This window comes from Colias croceus, chromosome 25 (assembly GCF_905220415.1).
Source record: "Colias croceus chromosome 25, ilColCroc2.1".
NCBI classification, from domain to species: Eukaryota; Metazoa; Arthropoda; class Insecta; order Lepidoptera; family Pieridae; genus Colias; species Colias croceus.
Genome location: NC_059561.1, coordinates 2,620,001 through 2,639,722, shown reverse-complemented (window position 1 = coordinate 2,639,722; position 19,722 = coordinate 2,620,001). Strand labels below are relative to the sequence as shown.

Sequence of the window (19,722 nt, the reverse complement as noted above, 5' to 3'; positions counted from 1 at the left end):
ATATCGCAGTAATACTATCAGTTTATTTTTGAATTGTCATTACTTTGAAAATACTTCTATAAAAAGAAGAAAATGAAAGAAATCAATCAGTTTATAATAAAATATTATAGTGACAATGGGCCGGTTAGTTAAAATTATTCTTATCATATCGTTCGTTAGTAAAATTGACGCTGCAAAAATTTTAGCTGTATTTCCAACACCGTCGATAAGCCATCAAGTTGTATTCAGACCTTTGACTCAAGAGTTGGCAAGACGAGGCCATGAAGTTACTGTCATTACAGCAGACCCGGCGTTTACAAAAGAAAATGCACCAGCAAACTTGACAGAAATAGATTTTCATGACATTTCCTATAAAACATGGAAAGAAACATTCATGAATAGTCAACTACAACTTGGTAAACGAAGCAGTATGGTGGCACTAACAAAAACATTGATTGAAATGATGCTTACAATGACAGAGGAGCAAATAAAAACTAAAGAAATGCAAGAGTTGATCAACGATGGAAATAAGAAATTTGATTTAATAATCCTAGAATCATGTGCAAGGCCATATAATATATTTTCACATATATTCAAAGCACCAGTTATTGAAGTAAGTTCGTTCGGAATGTTTTATGGCAGCGAGAAAATCGTTGGTGCCCCATCTCATCCCTTCTTATACCCGACGGAGTCTAACCAAAAACTGTTTAACTTAACGTTTTGGGAAAAAGTCTATGAATTATATACACATGTTAGAATAAATAGTTTATGGTCTGCTGCTTTAAATGAAGAAATGTCATTAATTCGTAAACTGTTAGGTAAAGATATACCTAGTCATGAAGAATTGAACAAAAATACTGAATTTATGTTTTTGAACATACACCCTGTTTGGAGTCATAACCAACCTTTGCCACCAAATGTTATTTCTATATGGGGAATGCATAAGACACCAGAAAAGCCGCTTCCTAAGGTCAGTATTGTTTATAATAATAACAAAAAAGCCAGACTTGATGTTTATCATAACGAATATCTTTAAAATTAAATGATGAATTTGAATTAAGATTCTATATTTAATAAACACAAGTATATAAATGGACACGTAAATTGAACGATGAAACTATAAGCTTTATATAAATGTTTATTTTGGTTTCAGGAGTTAGAAAATTATTTAAATTCATCAAAAAATGGCGTGGTATACGTAAGTTTTGGGTCTAACGTTCGATCATCTCTGCTTCCACCTAGAACAGTTGAAACGTTAATGGGAGTATTTTCTAAATTACCTTATGATGTGCTTTTAAAATGGGATCACATAAATGTTCCAGGATTGAGTAGTAATGTTAAAGTATCTACATGGTTACCACAATCAGATCTCTTAAGTAAGACATTTATGGTTTTTTAATTTGCAACTTTATTAACAAACCAAAAAGACAATGAGGGCTAATTAATTTAATTTTTAACCGACTTCAAAAAAAAGGAGGAGGTTATCAATTCGGCCGGTATATTTTTTTTTATGTATGTACACCGATTACTCCGAGGTTTCTGAACCGATTTACGTGATTCTTTTTTTGTTCGATGCGGGATGGTGTCGAATTGGTCCCATAAAAATTTTATTGGGATAGGCCCAGTAGTTTTTATTTTATGAGCATTTTTGTCTGTAGGTATTTGTGAATTTTGCAAGTGCAAGTTTGAAGTCGGTTGTTTTTAACGCAGTTATCACTTGTAAGAAACGTGAACAAAACAGTAGGTATATTGTTCAACTAATTTATAATTATCTTATATACATTTTTGCTCTTCTGGCTCATCATGGCATTATGCATGAAATAGAATATTCAGAATCAAATCATCGTATAATATGTAAATTACTATTATAAGCTACGCGTCCCACATTAATGTCGATCTTAACCTGTCTGCTATTTCTAGAACATTCTAAGATAAAACTATTTATCACACAAGGAGGTCTTCAGTCAACAGATGAAGCTATTAATGCTGGAGTACCTCTAGTTGGTATTCCGATGTTCGGAGATCAATGGTACAATGTAGAACTATACGAATATCATAAAATAGGACTTAAAGTTGATATGGAAAACTTAACTGAAGATAATCTACTTAAAGCAATCAAAACTGTTATAGATGATAAAAGGTGAGATAGATTAGTATTCTCGTATCATTTTATTAGTAATATATAAATAGATATAGTAATATTTCAAAAATTGTCATTGTTTTAGCTACAGGAAGAATATAATAAGACTTCGTAACATAATGAGAGACCAGCCCGAGAGCGCGCTGGATCGCGCGGTGTGGTGGACGGAGTACGTGCTGCGGCACGGAGGGGCGAAGCACCTGCGGGCCGCTGCCGCCAACATGCCCTGGACTCAGTACTATGAGATTGAATTTATACTCATATTGGGATCCATAATACTGATATTTGCAGCCGCGTTCCTAGTTATTTCATACTTTCTTTTGCGAAAATGCATTCCTAATATTAAAGTTAAGATTTCTTAGATGAAATAAATGTAAAATATTGTACAATGTACATATTTTCGAGATTATTATAATAACATAGGGAAATATTTGTCAATATATTCTAAAATAATGTTTTATTAAATAGGACATACGTATAATATACGATTGTTTACAAATTAATAATTGCATGCCCCTTCAAAGTATTTTCACATAATATACATATTTAACAGGTTCAGTATCCAGCTTATAGATTGAGAATTGTTCCACACGTCCAGTTATGTTTTTGTGTCCGTCCAGCAATTATGATAAAACGGTACATCCGTTACCTATGTCCCGACACTATTTGTAATATATAGGTTATGTTCTGTCAAGTCCACGTGAAATAAACGACGATCTCTCCACGTTCACTGTTAAAAACAGCCTGTCATTGAAATAAGTTCGTTTGGTATGTTCATCGATAGAGAAAAACTCGTCACTATCTAAGAATGGTATTTATTTATCGCCAGTCGCCACCTTACTGACGGGTTATCTAGCGGATTACTAAGCTGGTGGTAAGCGACAAAAAACCGCCTATAGAATTTTGAGGAATTAAGGAATTTTCTTATTTCGACGTAAAGGAGAGGATGGACGACGGAATAAACTGGCTGACTATGGTCAACTATTATGAGCTCTTATTTCCAGACAGATTACGCCGTGACTTGAGCTGACTGGCAAATTCAATTATGATCGCAATAACCAGCCATGGTTTATTATCTTAATCTTAATATATATAAATCTCGTGTCACAATGTTTGTCCTCAATTGACTCCTAAACCACTTAACCGATTATAATAAAATTCGCACACCATGTGCAGTTCGATCCAACTTGAGAGATAGGATAGTTTCAATCTAAAATCGTTTTAGAGAAAGCGGGCAAAGCCGCGGGCGGTAAGCTAAATTATATGAATTTGCCAGCCATATTTTAATAAATCACGGCGCAAACTGATTGGAAATATGGGGTCATAATACGGCCTCTCTCACAAATGTTAGTGTTAAGATATTATATAGATTAACAATGTATACATATTGTGCATTTGTGATGAGAGAAATAAATAAATAAATTTAATTTAATTTAATTTAATCTCTACAGAGGCCGTATTATGACCTACACCAGAGGCGTGTAAAAGGAACCTCCGGCCCACCCATGTGGATAAATGTATCCACATGGGTGATATCATGATATCAGCCGGCACATTAAAACATTTTTATGGTTCACCGAAACGTGATATCAAACATTAGAAACAAAAAAAAAAAATATTTTTGAGATAAAATTGTTAGTAAAATATAAATTGAGTGTTATCATTTAAATTAGATAAACACAATGTCATAAATGAACACGATTTTAACTTGTGATTGGACATTGAATCTATACTATATTATTATCTATACTAATATTATAAAGCTGAAGAATTTGTTGGTCTGTTTGAACGCGCTAATCTCAGGAACTACATGTCCGATTTGAAAAATTCTTTCGGTGTTAGATAGCCCATTTATCATTTCGCTAAGACCTACAGGAGCGGAGCATTGCGGGTAAAATCGCAGAGCACAGATAGTTATAATGTCACGGAGAACGTGCTGCGACACGGAGGGGCGTAGGGCGAGGGGCCATAATTGACCATGGCTGGTTATTGCGATTATTATAATATGAATTAGCCAGTGAGTTCAATTCACGGCGTAATCTGCCTGGAAATAAGAGGTCATAATACGGCCCCTGGACTCACTACTACGAGATTGACTTCCTATTAACATAAGTTTATTTAATCATTACGATTCCATTAAGTCTTTAGCTTATACCTTATATTTAGTTCCGAAAAAGAAACCCTCAAATTAAAATGGAGATGTCGTGTGTGTAGATAAATAAAAAATGGTTGAATTACAAAGTGTTTACTTTTCAATCATTTTTTTCTTCTCATTTATTACTCAAGCAACAATCTTATTATTATATTTACATATCTATTTTTATACCATATTTTTGTTTGTTGATTATAATTATTACTATGCGAACTAATTATACCAAAACACGAGAGATAATAATTGTGTTTGTTTATAGTAAACAAAATTAAAAAGCATAACCAATCTGGGTCATTTATTTATCTACTATAATAGATTGTTTGCAAAATTAGTTAATTATGCAATATGCATGTCTATGAGTCGGTATAATGAATCTCTAGAACGACGGATACACTACTGTAACTGACCGGTTGGTTGGTAGTGGCCCTGCCTTCCAAGCCAGAGGTCGTGGGTTCGATTCCCACCCAGGTCAAATATTTGTGTGAGAAATATTTATGTTTTATCTATGGTGCTAATTATCTATACAGGTATTTATTTAAAAATTATATATGTATCTGCCATTTGGTTTCCAACACAACGCTTGTGCCGTGTGTGAATAAATGTCAACCATCCAGTCGAAATTGTCAAAAGAGAGTGAATAGCCTAATATTTAGGTTTTCTTTCTTTCAGGGCAAATTTCTTAAATTATCTGCTCTATCTGTCGACTTCATTTCGCACAATGAGACACGAAGTATTTTTATTATGGGCAAGTGATAACTGCGTTAAAAACAACCGACTTCAAACTTACACTTGCAACATTTACAAATACAGACAAAAATGCCCATAAAATAAAAACTACTGGGCCTATCCGAATAAAATTTTTATGGGACCAATTCGACACCATCCCGCATCGAACAAAAAAAGAATCACGTAAATCGGTTCAGAAACCTCGGAGTAATCGGTGTACATACATAAAAAAACATAGCGGCCGAATTGATAACCTCCTCCTCTTTTTGAAGTCGGTTTAAAAAGATTCACCATTACGATATTAATATTATCAATTTATGCTCAAGGCCGCAGCTATCACTCATTTATCATTCATTGAAGCTTTATTTCATGAATTTTAATATAAGGAAATCCTAGTATTACAGAATTTCTATTTTTTTTATTTTATACGTCATTAACATTAGTTAATGACGTATAAAATAAAAATGTTGTAATAGTATTAACTATTACAACATTTTTTTTTATTTTCTATGTCATTTTATGCAACAGCAGAACGTTGAAAAATATATCTGTTCTAAGTATCTGTTTTACTGAATCTTTAAATTGTTTAAACTATTGTCAAGATCTAAAGAAAATTATTATAAAAAAATTATATCTAGTTTTAATCATTGATTATTTTATTGTTAGTGGTTTAATGCTGTTCAATTTATTTATTTATAAACTAAAAATACTCAACTCAACTTACTCTTATGACATGATAAGAATGTTTGTTAGCCTATCATGCTAAAACTACTGAACCCATTTTGATGTTGGTAATTTGGCAGTGCTGTTGCATATGTATCAAAATAACACTTAGGGGAATAGGAATACTTATGTACCGTGGGGACTGGTAGTAGTGAAATAAGCACTTATTTCTATAATTGTCACTATTTATGAGAAAAATATAACTATGTTTTTAATAATAGGATATATCCAGTCACAGTATACGATGATAATTATTAGGGCATGCAGAACCGAGTCCGGTTCCAAGTTTCTGAAACCCGGTTCCAAATCGAGCTCAGAACCGGGTAGAACCGGGTTACCCGGTTCTTTTATAATACCTGGGAAAAAAATATGAAATTAAACAAAAGTAACTGTAAAAGCACCTGATGGGCCTTTTATTTTACGCGGCTTGTGTCTTATTTTATTTAATTAATAAAGAAACAAAATTTCAATACTTCTCTTTATTTATCAGTCTTATAAAAGTACCTTGATATTATAATATCACATATAAACTTAAACCTTATTCATTAACTGCAAACTGTAAAGCAAAAAACCGGCCAAGTGCGAGTCGGACTCGCGTTCCGAGGGCTCCGAACAAACCTACTTTTTATAATTTTGTCACTTTAAAATTTATGTTTCTAGCAATTTTTCCTTTATCTGTGTTATAAGACGTTACTTTTACCAAATTTAAAGGCTCTGTGTTCATTAGAAGTACCCTGTAGGTTTTGAGTCCCATGCGAATGTCGAAATTTGCGAAAATTTTCAGCATTTACGGCTGTATCTTTTGATGCGTTGACTTGTAAGTTGAACTTTTTCACAGCATCAAGGGACCGAAGACGTATTCGATATAAATTTCAGCTTGATACCAAAAACAAAAACATGACTGAATATGAAAACAGTAAAATCAACAGCTTTTCAAATTCACGATTCATTATTGTCATTTTTGAAGCCTAATTTTTTTTTTGGTCATACACCCGTAGGAAACTTATAGCATCTAAGGTTAGACAACCAATCAGAGCCACGCTTGAAGCGTGGCACGAAAATTCGCGATGCAAGTGAGTCTGACGTTGCCAGATAGAATAAATTTGTTAAAATAATGCAGCAAAATATAAATAATACTTTATATTTTAATATTTTGGTTGGAACCGGGAGAACCGGGTTTCATACTATTCAGACCCGGTTCTCAAGATCATCAAAAAACCCGGGTTTACCCGGGTTTTTCTGAACCGGGTAAACCCGGGTGCATGCCCTAATAATTATATAATTATACTGTGTATTTGTATCATATATATAATATAAGCAATTAACTTATAAAAACTAGTAAATAAAAACAAAAGGAAGTATGTATTACACAATTTACGTTAATTTACATATACATTTTGTAAATTGGTTAATGAAAAAACAGACAACAATTCCTTCTGTATCATTACAGTAATAAGATAAATTACTGTCATAGAAAATTGGTTTCGATTATAAAAAGAATAATAACTCCCCGGTATAGATCATTTAAGCATAATTACCTTGGAATACTATACAATCATATGTATACAGATAAAGTAAAAACATCATCATGACATTCGTTGTATTTGATTATATAATAGTGCCCTAGCAAACATAGAAAATTTATATAAACTATACACACACATGCATCTTGTTCATTTGAGCAAATAGCATCACGATGTATAGACTAATACTAGTCTTAATAAGTGCATCTATTATACCGGAAATATATACCGCACGAATATTGGCAATTTTCCCTACACCTTCTATCAGTCATCAAGTTGTGTTTAGGCCGCTAACACAAGAGTTAGTAAAACGCGGTCACCATGTCACCATCCTTACAACAGATCCTGTATTCACAAATAAGAATAGACCAAAAAACCTAACAGAAATAGACGTCCACGATTTATCATACGCAATATGGAGAGAGAAGTTTACGTTCAAGCAAGAATTTGGGAAAAAGGAAACTGTGTACAGTCAGATCCAAACGATTCTGGACTTGATAGTTCCGCTTACAGAAGTGCAGTACAAATCGAAGGAGGTGCAAGAACTAATTAATGATAAGAGCGTGAAATTTGATTTGCTATTAATAGAAGCTTGGACACGACAGGCGTTAATATACTCCCATATTTATAAGGCACCTGTAATACAAGTGAGTTCTTTTGGAGCGATCTTCGACCATGATGAAACAGTGGGCTCGCCTGTCCACCCATTCCTATACCCAATATTGTGCCAACAGAAGATCTATAACCTAACTTTTTGGGAGAAAGTTGAAGAGCTTTACAAATATTGGTGGTTCAAAAGTTTGTGGTTTTCAAGGGAAGATGAGGAGATTAAATTATTACGTAAATTTGTTGGAAATGATCTACCGAATTACAGAGAGCTGAGAAATAATATTGATATGGTGTTTCTGAATACTCATCCTATGTTGTTAGATAATCAGCCGTTTCCACCTAATGTTATATCCATATGGGGTATTCACAAGAAGCCAGAAAAGGCGTTGCCACAAGTATGTTAATTCTTTATTTTTCTCTTTTTATTAATTTATTTGGTGCTGTGTGGTTTCATTGGTGAACGAAATCTTTAACTTTTGTCTGATGTATAAGCTACTGTACGAAATACTAGAAAAACTTAGAAATTAGTTAAGTGATTTTTGCGTAAGAAAGTAAAAAACTTCCATCTATCTATCTATACTTCTATACTAATATTATAAAGAGGAAAGGTTTGTAATTATGTATGTATGTATATATGTATGGTTTTCACGCATAAACTACTGGATTGATTTAGATGAAATTTGGTACAGACAATCTTTAGACCCTGAGAAAGAACATAGACTACCTTTTATTATAGCTTTACCTCGGCAGTCCCCGAGTGCCACACGTATTTTTTTTTAGTAACTGTTTTGTTTAATTATTCCCAATTAAGTTTGTTTTGTTATTTCATTCCAACTAACATTTCCAAGAAATATCGCATTAATTAATCATTATCTTGTTTTTAGGAACTCAAATCGTATTTAGACTCATCAAAAAACGGTGTTGTTTATATAAGTTTCGGTACAAATGCCCCTTCATCGACTTTACCATCTGAATTTATTCAATTGTTGATACGAGTGTTTTCAAAGCTTCCCTACGATGTATTGTGGAAATGGGAAAAGGATGAATTGCCCGGGAAATCGGAGAATATACGGATATCAAAATGGTTACCACAATCAGATTTATTGAGTAAGGAAAATATAAAAATAGATAGTTACAATTTGGTACTAATCTGTGTGTGATTCGGCACGGTGAAAATATAAAATCAAGACAAATTATTTATTTCTAAATTAACGTTTCAACATATTATGCAATTGTCTGTCTACTTAACAATATTAAACTAATATTGTTAAGTAGACAGACAATTATACATAATATTCAAAAAATTGAGGAGAATTTTTCAAAAGCATCAGAATATTTAGTAGCAATATTATCAAATGATACTTATCTTTGCTTTTGCATTAGCTTTAATTAAATGTAATCTCTATTAAAGGGAATGTTAAAGACAAATTATTTTTTGCAGAACATCCAAAAATCAAACTCTTCATAACACAAGGAGGGCTACAATCTACAGACGAAGCTATTACTGCTGGAGTGCCCGTTATAGGAATACCAATGCTTGGGGACCAATGGTACAATGTAGAGAAATATGTGTATCATAAAATTGGTCAGAGATTGGACATGGAATCCATAAATGAACAGAATTTGAAAGCGGCTATTGATACTGTTATAGGCGATAAGAGGTAATATTTTGTGCTTTATCATTTTAATAACTCAGGCCCTGGAACCACAGACACAATAGAAAAGTCTATTGTGTCTGGGACCGATCGGGCCGCTTGGGGCTCAATGGGTTAAATTCAATTATCGTTGATTTAAAAAAAAGACGTGCGGCACTCGGAGACTGCTGAAGTAAAGCTATTGCATAGCATATCAGTGTTAGGTTAAATTGTATGCATTTATCTATACATATAATAAATCTGTAGAAGGGTCAATTCTGTACATTGAAAATATTGAAAAAATAAATAGCAGGGGGTGTTACTGGATCGATACCAAACTCAAATATGTGATTAAAAAAATTTTTGTCTGTCTGTCTGTCTGTCTGTCTGTATGTTCAGGCATCACGTGAAAAGTAACGGTTCGATTTCGATGAAACTTGGTATAATTATACCTTATTATCCTGGGCATAAAATAGGATACTTTTTATCCCGGAAAAATACGTAGAAAAAAATAAATCTTAATTTTTCCGCGCGGACGGAGTCGCGGGCGGAAGCTAGTCTGAAATAATATTATCTATTAAAGACATAATAAATAATTCATTCACATCTGCAATGCTGAAAATTTAAAAACATATTTGTTTGTAGTAATTGTGTACTTTATCAAGTCAACAAGTTAATTTGACGTTAATTCTTGATAAAGCTATAGGTGTATATAAATAATATCTGATACTTTTGGCGGTAGTACAACTATGTGATAAACACGTGCAAATAGTGTGGCGTCATTTTTGTCGTCAGTAACTTCTGTATGCAATTCTCAAACATCATCTGTTTATATATTTATCTTATCTTTACAACTGTTTGCGTCTTTATCGATTGTTCATTCATTTTAATTAATTGCTTTATTGGCAATTCAATATTCTATTATAATGACGTCTGTCTTCCGTCTTTTATCTTTGTATATAAGTATAGAACAAGAGTTCGGTTGTCACGGTGCATTTATATCAAACGAGCAAATGCTCATTCGAACCCCACCATGTGAAATTCTTTTAGCGTAAACAAGCGTGGAGAATTCTTTCGTTGTCTTAGTGCGTTCGAAAAGAATGCAATGTTCTAATACTGAATAACACAGAATACAAGTATATTTATTTATTTATTTAACCATTTATTGTACCACACCATTTAACATTACAATGTACAGTATAATATATTTGTATGGATGCGAGGTAAAGTACAAAAGGTAAGTATAGATAGTGCTCTTACTCTAGCTCTATGTTCGTTTGATGTAAATGCACTGTAATACAACAAGTGATAACTGCGTTAAAAACAACCGACTTCAAACTTGCACTTGCAAAATTTACAAATACCTACAGACAAAAATGCTCATAAAATAAAAACTACTGGGCCTATCCGAATAAAATTTTTATGGGACCAATTCGACACCATCCCGCATCGAACAAAAAAAGAATCACGTAAATCGGTTCAGAAACCTCGGAGTAATCGGTGTACATACATAAAAAAAAAAAAAAAAATATACCGGCCGAATTGATAACCTCCTCCTTTTTTTTGAAGTCGGTTAATAAAATAAAGGGATAGTATAAAATTATTTTTGGTTGCTAAACATGTTATAAATTTGACATTAGCAATTTTATATTCTCGTGACACGATAATATTTTAACTACTTGATAACCTATCATTGTTTTATATGTGTCAAAGATTGCTCTACATTATATATTACTCATTTTCTGATAACAATTAAAGCTTAAACTTCAAGGCTGTTGTTATTTTATATCGTAAATAGGTTATAAAAATTGATACAATAATTATGAAACATCGAACATGTGTTGAAAAAAAGACGGGTTGCACTCCGGGAGTGCCAGCAGAAGTGAAAACTTGATTATTAACGTTCAGCATGTTTGATATTTTGGAATGGTATCCGTCTTACGCATGGAATATAAGGGCTAAAAAAAAAACATCCGTCTTACGCTTTTTCGATCAGGCCACGTGTCCTGACGCGAGTTTAAGATTTTATACCCAACGCCGCTAAAAGAGTTCACTTCAATAAAATTATAAATGTTTCCCGCAGATAACAAATTCATGAGAGATAATATTCAATTGTCCATTATAATATTACAGAAACCTTTTTCTTCATTTATCGTATCACGAGTGAAAATAAAGGAAACATTATTGATATAATAGAAGAGTATTATACAGAAACAATAAATCATTTATTACTTATATATTAACTATAATATATAACTCGAAGGAATATTATTATCTACACTAATACTATAAAGAGGAAAACTTTGTTTGTTTGATTGTAATGAAAAGGCTCATAAACTACTGGACCGATTTTAAAAATTCTTTCACCATTCGAAAGCTACATTATCCACGAGTAACATAGGCTAGGTTTTATCCCGGAAATCCCACGGGAACGGGAACTACGCGGGCTTTTCTTTGAAAACGCGGGCGAAGCTGCAGGCGGAAAGCTAGTTCTTTATATGTATATCCAGTTTCAATAGTTATTGTCTCTATTAAGAAAATAAGAATAAGTATCTTTTCTGATATGTAATAGGATACATTTTCATTTTCAATTGTCTTTAACATCGCAATTGAAACAATCATAACCTCGTAAGCATACCTAAATCAAAATGCCTAAAGTATTTTAATTAATATCAACAATATGAAACGATTTTCTGACCTTTTTACAAAAATTATGGCGTATAATATGATAACTCTATTTTTAAAAAGCGTTTAAAATTCATTTGAGACTATCTTTTTACGAATTATACCATTACCAATTATAAAATTTAAACGAGTTATTAAATTCATTGACGAATCTTTTGAAAATTAGGTAGGTACCTATGTACGGTTACAAGCAACTATGATCATCAATGTGGCAAACGTTTTAAAATTTTTTTCAGCTATCGAGAGAATATGATAAAACTGCGTACACTATTAAAAGACCAGCCAGTTAGCGCACTGGATCGCGCGGTGTGGTGGACGGAGTACGTGCTGCGGCACGGAGGGGCGAAGCACCTGCGGGCCGCCGCCGCCAACATGCCCTGGACTCAGTACTATGAGATTGAATTTGTATTAAAACTACTATCGCTATTAGCTGCCATAGTAGTTCCAGTTATAGCAGTGATATATTTTATAATAATGAAATTTATGTCTAAATCTAAGTTAAAAGTATCGTAGTTTATATTCGAGTTAGGTATTGTGTAGATAATTTAAGAATAAAATAAATTATTGTTATACGAACGAAGTGTTTTATTTCCTTGATTTACCTACATGATACTATCCTCAATTGTTCAAATATCTATACTAATATTATAAAGAGGAAAAGTTTGTAATTATGTATGTATATGTATGTATGGTTTTCACGCATAAACCTCTCAACCGATTTTGATGAAATTTGGCACAGACAATCTTCAGACCATGAGAAAGAACATAGGCTACCTTTTATTGCGAAATATGTACCACGGGCGAAGCCGGGGCGGACCGCTAGTATTAAGTAATACATAAAAAAAACAACTGGAGAAATACAATAATTATTGTGGACATACCGATAACTAAACACTCATAATAAATAAATAATATATATAATGTTAAAGTAGTTTAAAAATGTTAGCAAATGCTTATTTAAAACATTGTTGTTTACATATTCATCAAAATTTTCGTTTACAGTATAATATTTACAATTTTCCTACCCCTATAAAATTTTAGGAAGCAAATGTATGAATAGAAGTGTATTAAACAATAAACTAAATTTACTGATGATTTTTTTGAATTGCCTGAATACTCACATTTACTAAACATGTTCGTTATTTCCTTTAACCAGTTCATTGGTTATGCCATCAACCATTTTTATCTTTACAAAATCGACTTACAACATGTCAACTTTGTTATTCATGAACATCCATACTTTTTAATATTATAAATGCGAAAGTAACTCTGTCTATCTGTCTGTTACTCAATCACGCCTTAGCTACTGAACCAATTTGCATGAAATTTGGTATAGAGATATTTTGATACCCGAGAAAGGACACAGGATAGGTTTTATCTCGGAAATCCCACAGTAACGGGAACTATGCGGGTTTTTCTTTGACTGCGCGGGCGATGCCGCGGGTGGAAAGCTAATACATAATATGTACCTATATGAAAGAATAATAGCATCAGACAAGATTTAGTTTTTATATAAAAGTCTTTGGATGTACGAAAAGTTGAATTATTCTTATTTCAGGATATCAAAACGTATTTAGATTCTTCAATAAATGGTGAAATTAAAATTTTCTTCAGCTTGGTCACAAATGCTAGAAACCATACAAATGTTCATTACTATGTTTTCCAAATTAAAAAATTGATGTTTTATGGAAATGGGAGGATGACGAAATGCAAGGAAAATCAGAGAATAAGAATATAATATTTTTAAATGGCGACCACAATCCGACGTCCTAAGTAATTTTATTTATTCGTTGATATTTAAAGAGTCTAAAAAATTCTTCATTTACAAGAATGAGATCTTTTAATAATTATTTTAAAAGTATTTAATTAGAATATATTTTCACTACCTGTGCTCCGCGGTTTTACCCGCAGTGCTCCGCTCTTAGCGAGATCTTATAGCCTTCCTCGATGAATGGGCTATCTAACACCGAAATAATTTTTCAAATCGGACCAGTAGTTCCCGGGATTAGCGCGTTCAAACAAACAAACAAACTCTTCAGCTTTATCATATTATAAGTATATTGATTAATTGATTCATGGGGAACGTAGTCAACTCTTGTATGTTTTATAATTTTTTTCTTTTATATAAAAGACGACTATGTAAGTATGCAAATAGAGGTAGGTACCTACCACTAAACATACACTAATGAAAATCAATAATACGAATATGTACTTGTAACAATAAACAAATAAAAATCATAGCCGTCATTTATTCAAGTGTCTTTTATTATTTGAACAATAACAATACTTTATGTATTGGTATATACAAATAATATTTTTATTGTCTGGATTTCTGCTATTTGCTTCTATGTCTAATAATTTCTTCATAACTAAAACGGCATTGCAACTAAAATAAAATCGAAGTTTGTAGGGCATCAAAGATAGCATTTTATTTCATTGTTATTTCATCATAAAGTTCCAAAATTTAGCATACGATACATGTGTAGAATGCCAACATTATTATAAGAAGTGAGAATAGTAAGTAATAGTATAAGTAGTAAGTAATAGTTAGAATAGTAGTAGTAGTAATAATACCATCGTAATATTTCAGAACATTCAAATATCAAGGCCTTTAAAACACAAGGGGGGCTACAATTTACATATGAAGCTATTACTGCTGGAGTACATCTTATTGGTATACCGATGCTTGGAGACCAATGGTATAATATATAGAAATATGTGCATCAGGGAATTGGGTTAAAACTCGATTTTCCGACTTTGAATGAAGAAAAATTGAGATCAGCTATTGAAAAAGTGATACTTGACCCAAGGTGAGTATTAGCATACGTTAAATAGGTCAATTTTATAAAGGAAAATTGAAACTTATTTAGTATACGATTCTTAAGTCTTGTTGAGGTTTTATGGGCTATTCATTAATTTTTATGTACTGACACAAATAACATGCTCTCAAGAGCTAAATGGATAGTGTTTTAATTATACATGATTATGTTATAATTAAATTGAATTGAGTACTGTATACAGTTTGAAAGGGATTGTTTATTAACGGAAACAAATCTAAATGTTATGAGGCTTGGGACAATCGTTTTTAAATAATTATTTTTTAACAAATTTAATATATATATCTATAATAGATATATATGTATTCTCTTAATTTTTAAATGTTTCGTATTTCCAGCTTCAAGCAGAACATAGAAAAGTTAAGATGTATTATTGATGACAATACAAAAAGTGGTCTTGAGCGTGCTGTGTGGTGGACGGAGTACGTGCTGCGGCACGGAGGGGCGAAGCACCTGCGGGCCGCCGTCGCCCACATGCCCTGCAGGGACTCAATATTATGAGATTGAATTTGTATTGAAGCTAGTTTCATGTAGTTTAATTGTATGTACTGTAAGCATAGGATTGTTGTTTTATATATCGTTGTGTATAGGTCGATTGGTAAACTATACCTACTGTAAGTAAAACACAACATGTTTAGCCGTTATTAAAAAACAGCGTGCAAATTATTACAAAGAATAAGAATGTTTGTCAATTTATTAATAGGACATAAATCAATGAATGAATACATTAATAAAAAAACGACGTGTGGCACTCGGGGACTGCCGCGGTAAAGCTATTGCATGCTATACCTTCAAGCCACACCTCCGCCCGTCAGAGTGAGGAGCGTGAGGTTTTTTCGTTACGGAATTTCTCGAATCGGTCCCCGCGCTCAAGGCCCGCGATAGAAGCTATGCAATAGCTTAATAAATTATTTTTGGTATTTATTTACTTTAAGAGGGCTTATTCAATTTAAGGCCGTGTACGCGGTCCGTGCGCTGTTTGGCTCAAATATGTGATTTTTCAAACCAGATTGTCCATCAACCACTTATCTTACAAACATACGAATTACTAATAATTTTAGGAAATTTTATTGTCTATATAGTTAGTTAAGAGTTTTTTTCAATTAATACAGTATTTGTGAATACCATCAAGATAACTGAGCCGATGATTACTTGATTTCGCTTTTAGTGTCAATTTCGAAGCTAAAAATATCTGAAATCGCTGACAGATCTAACACACAATTTTTTTTAACTAACTGCAAAAATCCTTATTAAAATAGTTAGTTAAAAGATTTTTTTATTTTGGACTTCTTACTTACGAAATTAAAATCCGAACAATGTGAATTTTTTTAGAAATTATAGTCGACAAAATGATTATTTTCACCAAGATATTTGACTTAGTTTAATATTATTTTTACATATTGCAATAAAAGAACGTCTTACTTATAAGATAAAATTTAAAAAATCAACTAAGGTACCTCTATTATTTTTCTACAATTTTTTTTAAAGTACTATAAAACACTGCGCGCGACCCGATTAAAATCAGTCGGCAGCGAGCCTTTCCAGAGAGAGGACATGTTGCTCGGCGCTCTCCTGTGGACTTATGCTGTTCATAGTAAAAGTATAGCGCAAGCCGCGATCTATCGTAATAGATCGCGGAGATTTTGACTTGCGTTAAATTGAATAAGCCCTCTTAACGCAAGTCAAAATCTCCGCGATCTATTACGATAGATCGCGGCTTGCGCTATCCTTTTACTATGAACAGCATAAGTCCACAGGAGAGCGCCGAGCAACATGTCCTCTCTCTGGAAAGGCTCGCTGCCGACTGATTTTAATCGGGTCGCGCGCAGTGTTTTATAGTACTTTAAAAAAAATTGTAGAAAAATAATAGAGGTACCTTAGTTGATTTTTTAAATTTTATCTTATAAGTAAGACGTTCTTTTATTGCAATATGTAAAAATAATATTAAACTAAGTCAAATATCTTGGTGAAAATAATCATTTTGTCGACTATAATTTCTAAAAAAATTCACATTGTTCGGATTTTAATTTCGTAAGTAAGAAGTCCAAAATAAAAAAATCTTTTAACTAACTATTTTAATAAGGATTTTTGCAGTTAGTTAAAAAAAATTGTGTGTTAGATCTGTCAGCGATTTCAGATATTTTTAGCTTCGAAATTGACACTAAAAGCGAAATCAAGTAATCATCGGCTCAGTTATCTTGATGGTATTCACAAATACTGTATTAATTGAAAAAAACTCTTAACTAACTATATAGACAATAAAATTTCCTAAAATTATTAGTAATTCGTATGTTTGTAAGATAAGTGGTTGATGGACAATCTGGTTTGAAAAATCACATATTTGAGCCAAACAGCGCACGGACCGCGTACACGGCCCTTTAATTCAATTCTCACATATCAAGGATCGGTGACAAAACAATAATTTCATAAGTTAGAGAATGTATAAACTTAATCGAATCACTATGTCACGAATCGAAACTGCAATTTACTACGTCTTTATTAATTATTATTAACATTAAATTATTATACAGATAGCTGTAGATAAATATCAGGTATACAAGCCTCGCTAAGATAAATCTTTCCCATTTTCAAGCAAAACATTTTCCGCGTCTGTTTTATAAATCCAAATATATTATGAACATCCATAATAATGATTGATTCTTTTCACTGCATATAATAAACGAGTTGTGCCCCACGGTTTTAGCCACATTGCTCTGCTCTTTAGGTATTAGCGTGATGATATAGGGCGCCTGTTCGCGTCCACTTAGTGCAGTTGGAAAGTTTGAAGGAGAAAATAAAAATGTTCCAGAACAAATTTCAACGCAAAATTTATGTAACGTGTTCATTACATAGTCTATTTTAAGATTTACTTTCGATTGTGTTGGAAATATCATGTGGTTTTTATTTATCTAGACAAATAGCAGAATTAGGCGTTTTACCCAGTTCGCGTCCAAAAATTCCAGTTTGCGTCCACCCGTGAACCAGTTCGCGTCCACCAGCTTAGAAAAGGAATTAAGAGTGTATTGGGTGATATTTTAACAGATAAATGCAAATAAAAATTAGATTTTAATGAATTATTTATTTACGAATATAGCTATTTAATAAAAACCGGCCAAATGCGAGTGGGACTTGCACATCAAGGCTTCCGTATTAACCTGTTTTTTTCGTATGTTTTAACTGTAAATGATTATTTTTTCAATATTTCCCTTATTTGTGCTATAAGACGTTGCTTCGTACCAAACTTCAAGTGTCTGTATTCACGTAAAGTACCCTGTAGGTTTTGATTCCCTTGCGAATGACGAAATTTGCAGCATAAACGGCTGTATCATTTGCTTATTTAAGCTAAGTTTGATTTTTTCACTGCTTCAAGGGACCGTAGATTTGAGTATTCAATATAAATTTCAGCTTTATACCTCGACGCGTTACTGAGAAAAAGGGTCTTGACAGAAAGAAAGACCGGCAGACGGACATACAGACGGACGGATATCAAATTGATGATCAAGTCTCATTCACATAATACCCCTTTTAAAATGAAAAAATAGCATCAAAATTTGCTAATTTGAATGAAAATTTAAATTATCAACTTGTGGTCTTAGTCAAAAATTTACAATCTATTTTAAATTAGATATTTTAACAAATAATTCATTGCTACGTAATGAAAAACAATGTGGACGCAATATGTTCTATTGTTATGCACTATAGGTATAGTTTGCGCCCACCGTGGACGCAAAATGGAAGTTGTACAAATTCGGTGTAGTAATTCGCGTCCACCTTATTTTAGCTATTAATTGTAAAAGAAATCCCACCAAAAACATTTTCATGTAAAATGTTGCCAAGACGAGCCCATATGACTCGCACTGTCAAAAAGTTATCAGATCTCATGTAGAGCGAAGCTTCTAACACTACACGCCCTAACTCTACAAGGCCTAACTTCACAAACTCTACACCTTAGTCAAAATATGTGGCTTGGCCATTTCGCTACATTCACATCGGCGTAAGGTGAAAAATTAATTCACTGTGCATTACTTTTGTGTTATACAATAGTTCTTGTAGTAACGAACGGCCAAGCCACATATTTTGACTAAGGTGTAGAGTTTGTGAAGTTAGGCCTTGTAGAGTTAGGGCGTGTAGTGTTAGAAGCTTCGCTCTACATGAGATCTGATAACTTTTTGACAGTGCGAGACATATGGGCTCGTCTTGGCAACATTTTACATGAAAATGTTTTTGGTGGGATTTCATTTCTTTTTGTAAGTTGTTTGTAACAAAATTTTATAAGTATGTCGATTAAAGTTTTAATTTTTTTTTAACAAGGAGTACCTATACATATATATATCTAGGGGAACCAAGTTTTAGATTATTAGATTAGACCTCTAGCGTCATCAAAATTTAATTTAAAATTATAGGTCTCATACAAACTCCCATCCCCTAGTTTAAGGGGTTGGGGGATGAAAGTTACAAGTTTTATAATTTTTTTGTTGTTTGTGTGCTAATACTAGCTTACATACAAAATTTCAGCTTTCTAGGACATTAGGATTTAGGAAATACCTTAAGAATTTTGATGATCATCAGTGAGTCAGTGACGAAATTAGCGTTTTTTAGATATAAATAAAATCTGAAGTATAGAAGCTAATGTAATTAAAACTTAATATGTTCAATAAGTCCGCTATTGACAATATATCCCGAAAATTTTGTTGATCTATCATAATCCAAACCC

At 32.6% G+C, this 19,722-nt stretch overlaps 2 protein-coding genes across 2 annotated transcripts; both read left to right on the top strand.

The window, feature by feature from the left end:
* The first annotated feature begins 115 nt into the window (after window positions 1-115).
* Window positions 116-3,660, top strand: LOC123703027 (UDP-glucosyltransferase 2-like). Its single transcript, XM_045650897.1, has 5 exons — window positions 116-949; window positions 1,133-1,355; window positions 1,900-2,119; window positions 2,205-2,421; window positions 3,571-3,660. Exons 1-5 carry the CDS (start codon window positions 116-118, stop codon window positions 3,658-3,660), a joined length of 1,584 nt encoding a protein of 527 aa, XP_045506853.1.
* A 3,734-nt stretch (window positions 3,661-7,394) lies between these two features.
* LOC123703325 (UDP-glycosyltransferase UGT5-like) lies at window positions 7,395-12,741 on the top strand. Its single transcript, XM_045651283.1, has 4 exons — window positions 7,395-8,247; window positions 8,737-8,959; window positions 9,294-9,513; window positions 12,408-12,741. The coding sequence occupies exons 1-4, from the start codon at window positions 7,417-7,419 to the stop codon at window positions 12,682-12,684; spliced, it is 1,551 nt and encodes a 516-aa protein (XP_045507239.1). The 5' UTR covers window positions 7,395-7,416; the 3' UTR covers window positions 12,685-12,741.
* The last annotated feature ends 6,981 nt before the right edge of the window (window positions 12,742-19,722 follow it).

Excerpts from the sequence above, each read along its gene's own strand:
- LOC123703325 (XM_045651283.1), top strand. The coding sequence starts at position 7,417 with ATGTATAGACTAATACTAGTCTTAATAAGTGCATCTATTATACCGGAA. Across the intron at positions 8,960-9,293 it reads ACCACAATCAGATTTATTGA|AACATCCAAAAATCAAACTC; the intron begins GTAAGGAAAATA and ends TATTTTTTGCAG. Across the intron at positions 9,514-12,407 it reads ACTGTTATAGGCGATAAGAG|CTATCGAGAGAATATGATAA; the intron begins GTAATATTTTGT and ends AATTTTTTTCAG.
- LOC123703027 (XM_045650897.1), top strand. The coding sequence starts at position 116 with ATGGGCCGGTTAGTTAAAATTATTCTTATCATATCGTTCGTTAGTAAA. Across the intron at positions 2,120-2,204 it reads ACTGTTATAGATGATAAAAG|CTACAGGAAGAATATAATAA; the intron begins GTGAGATAGATT and ends TCATTGTTTTAG. Across the intron at positions 2,422-3,570 it reads TATTTGCAGCCGCGTTCCTA|AGGCCGTATTATGACCTACA; the intron begins GTTATTTCATAC and ends TAATCTCTACAG.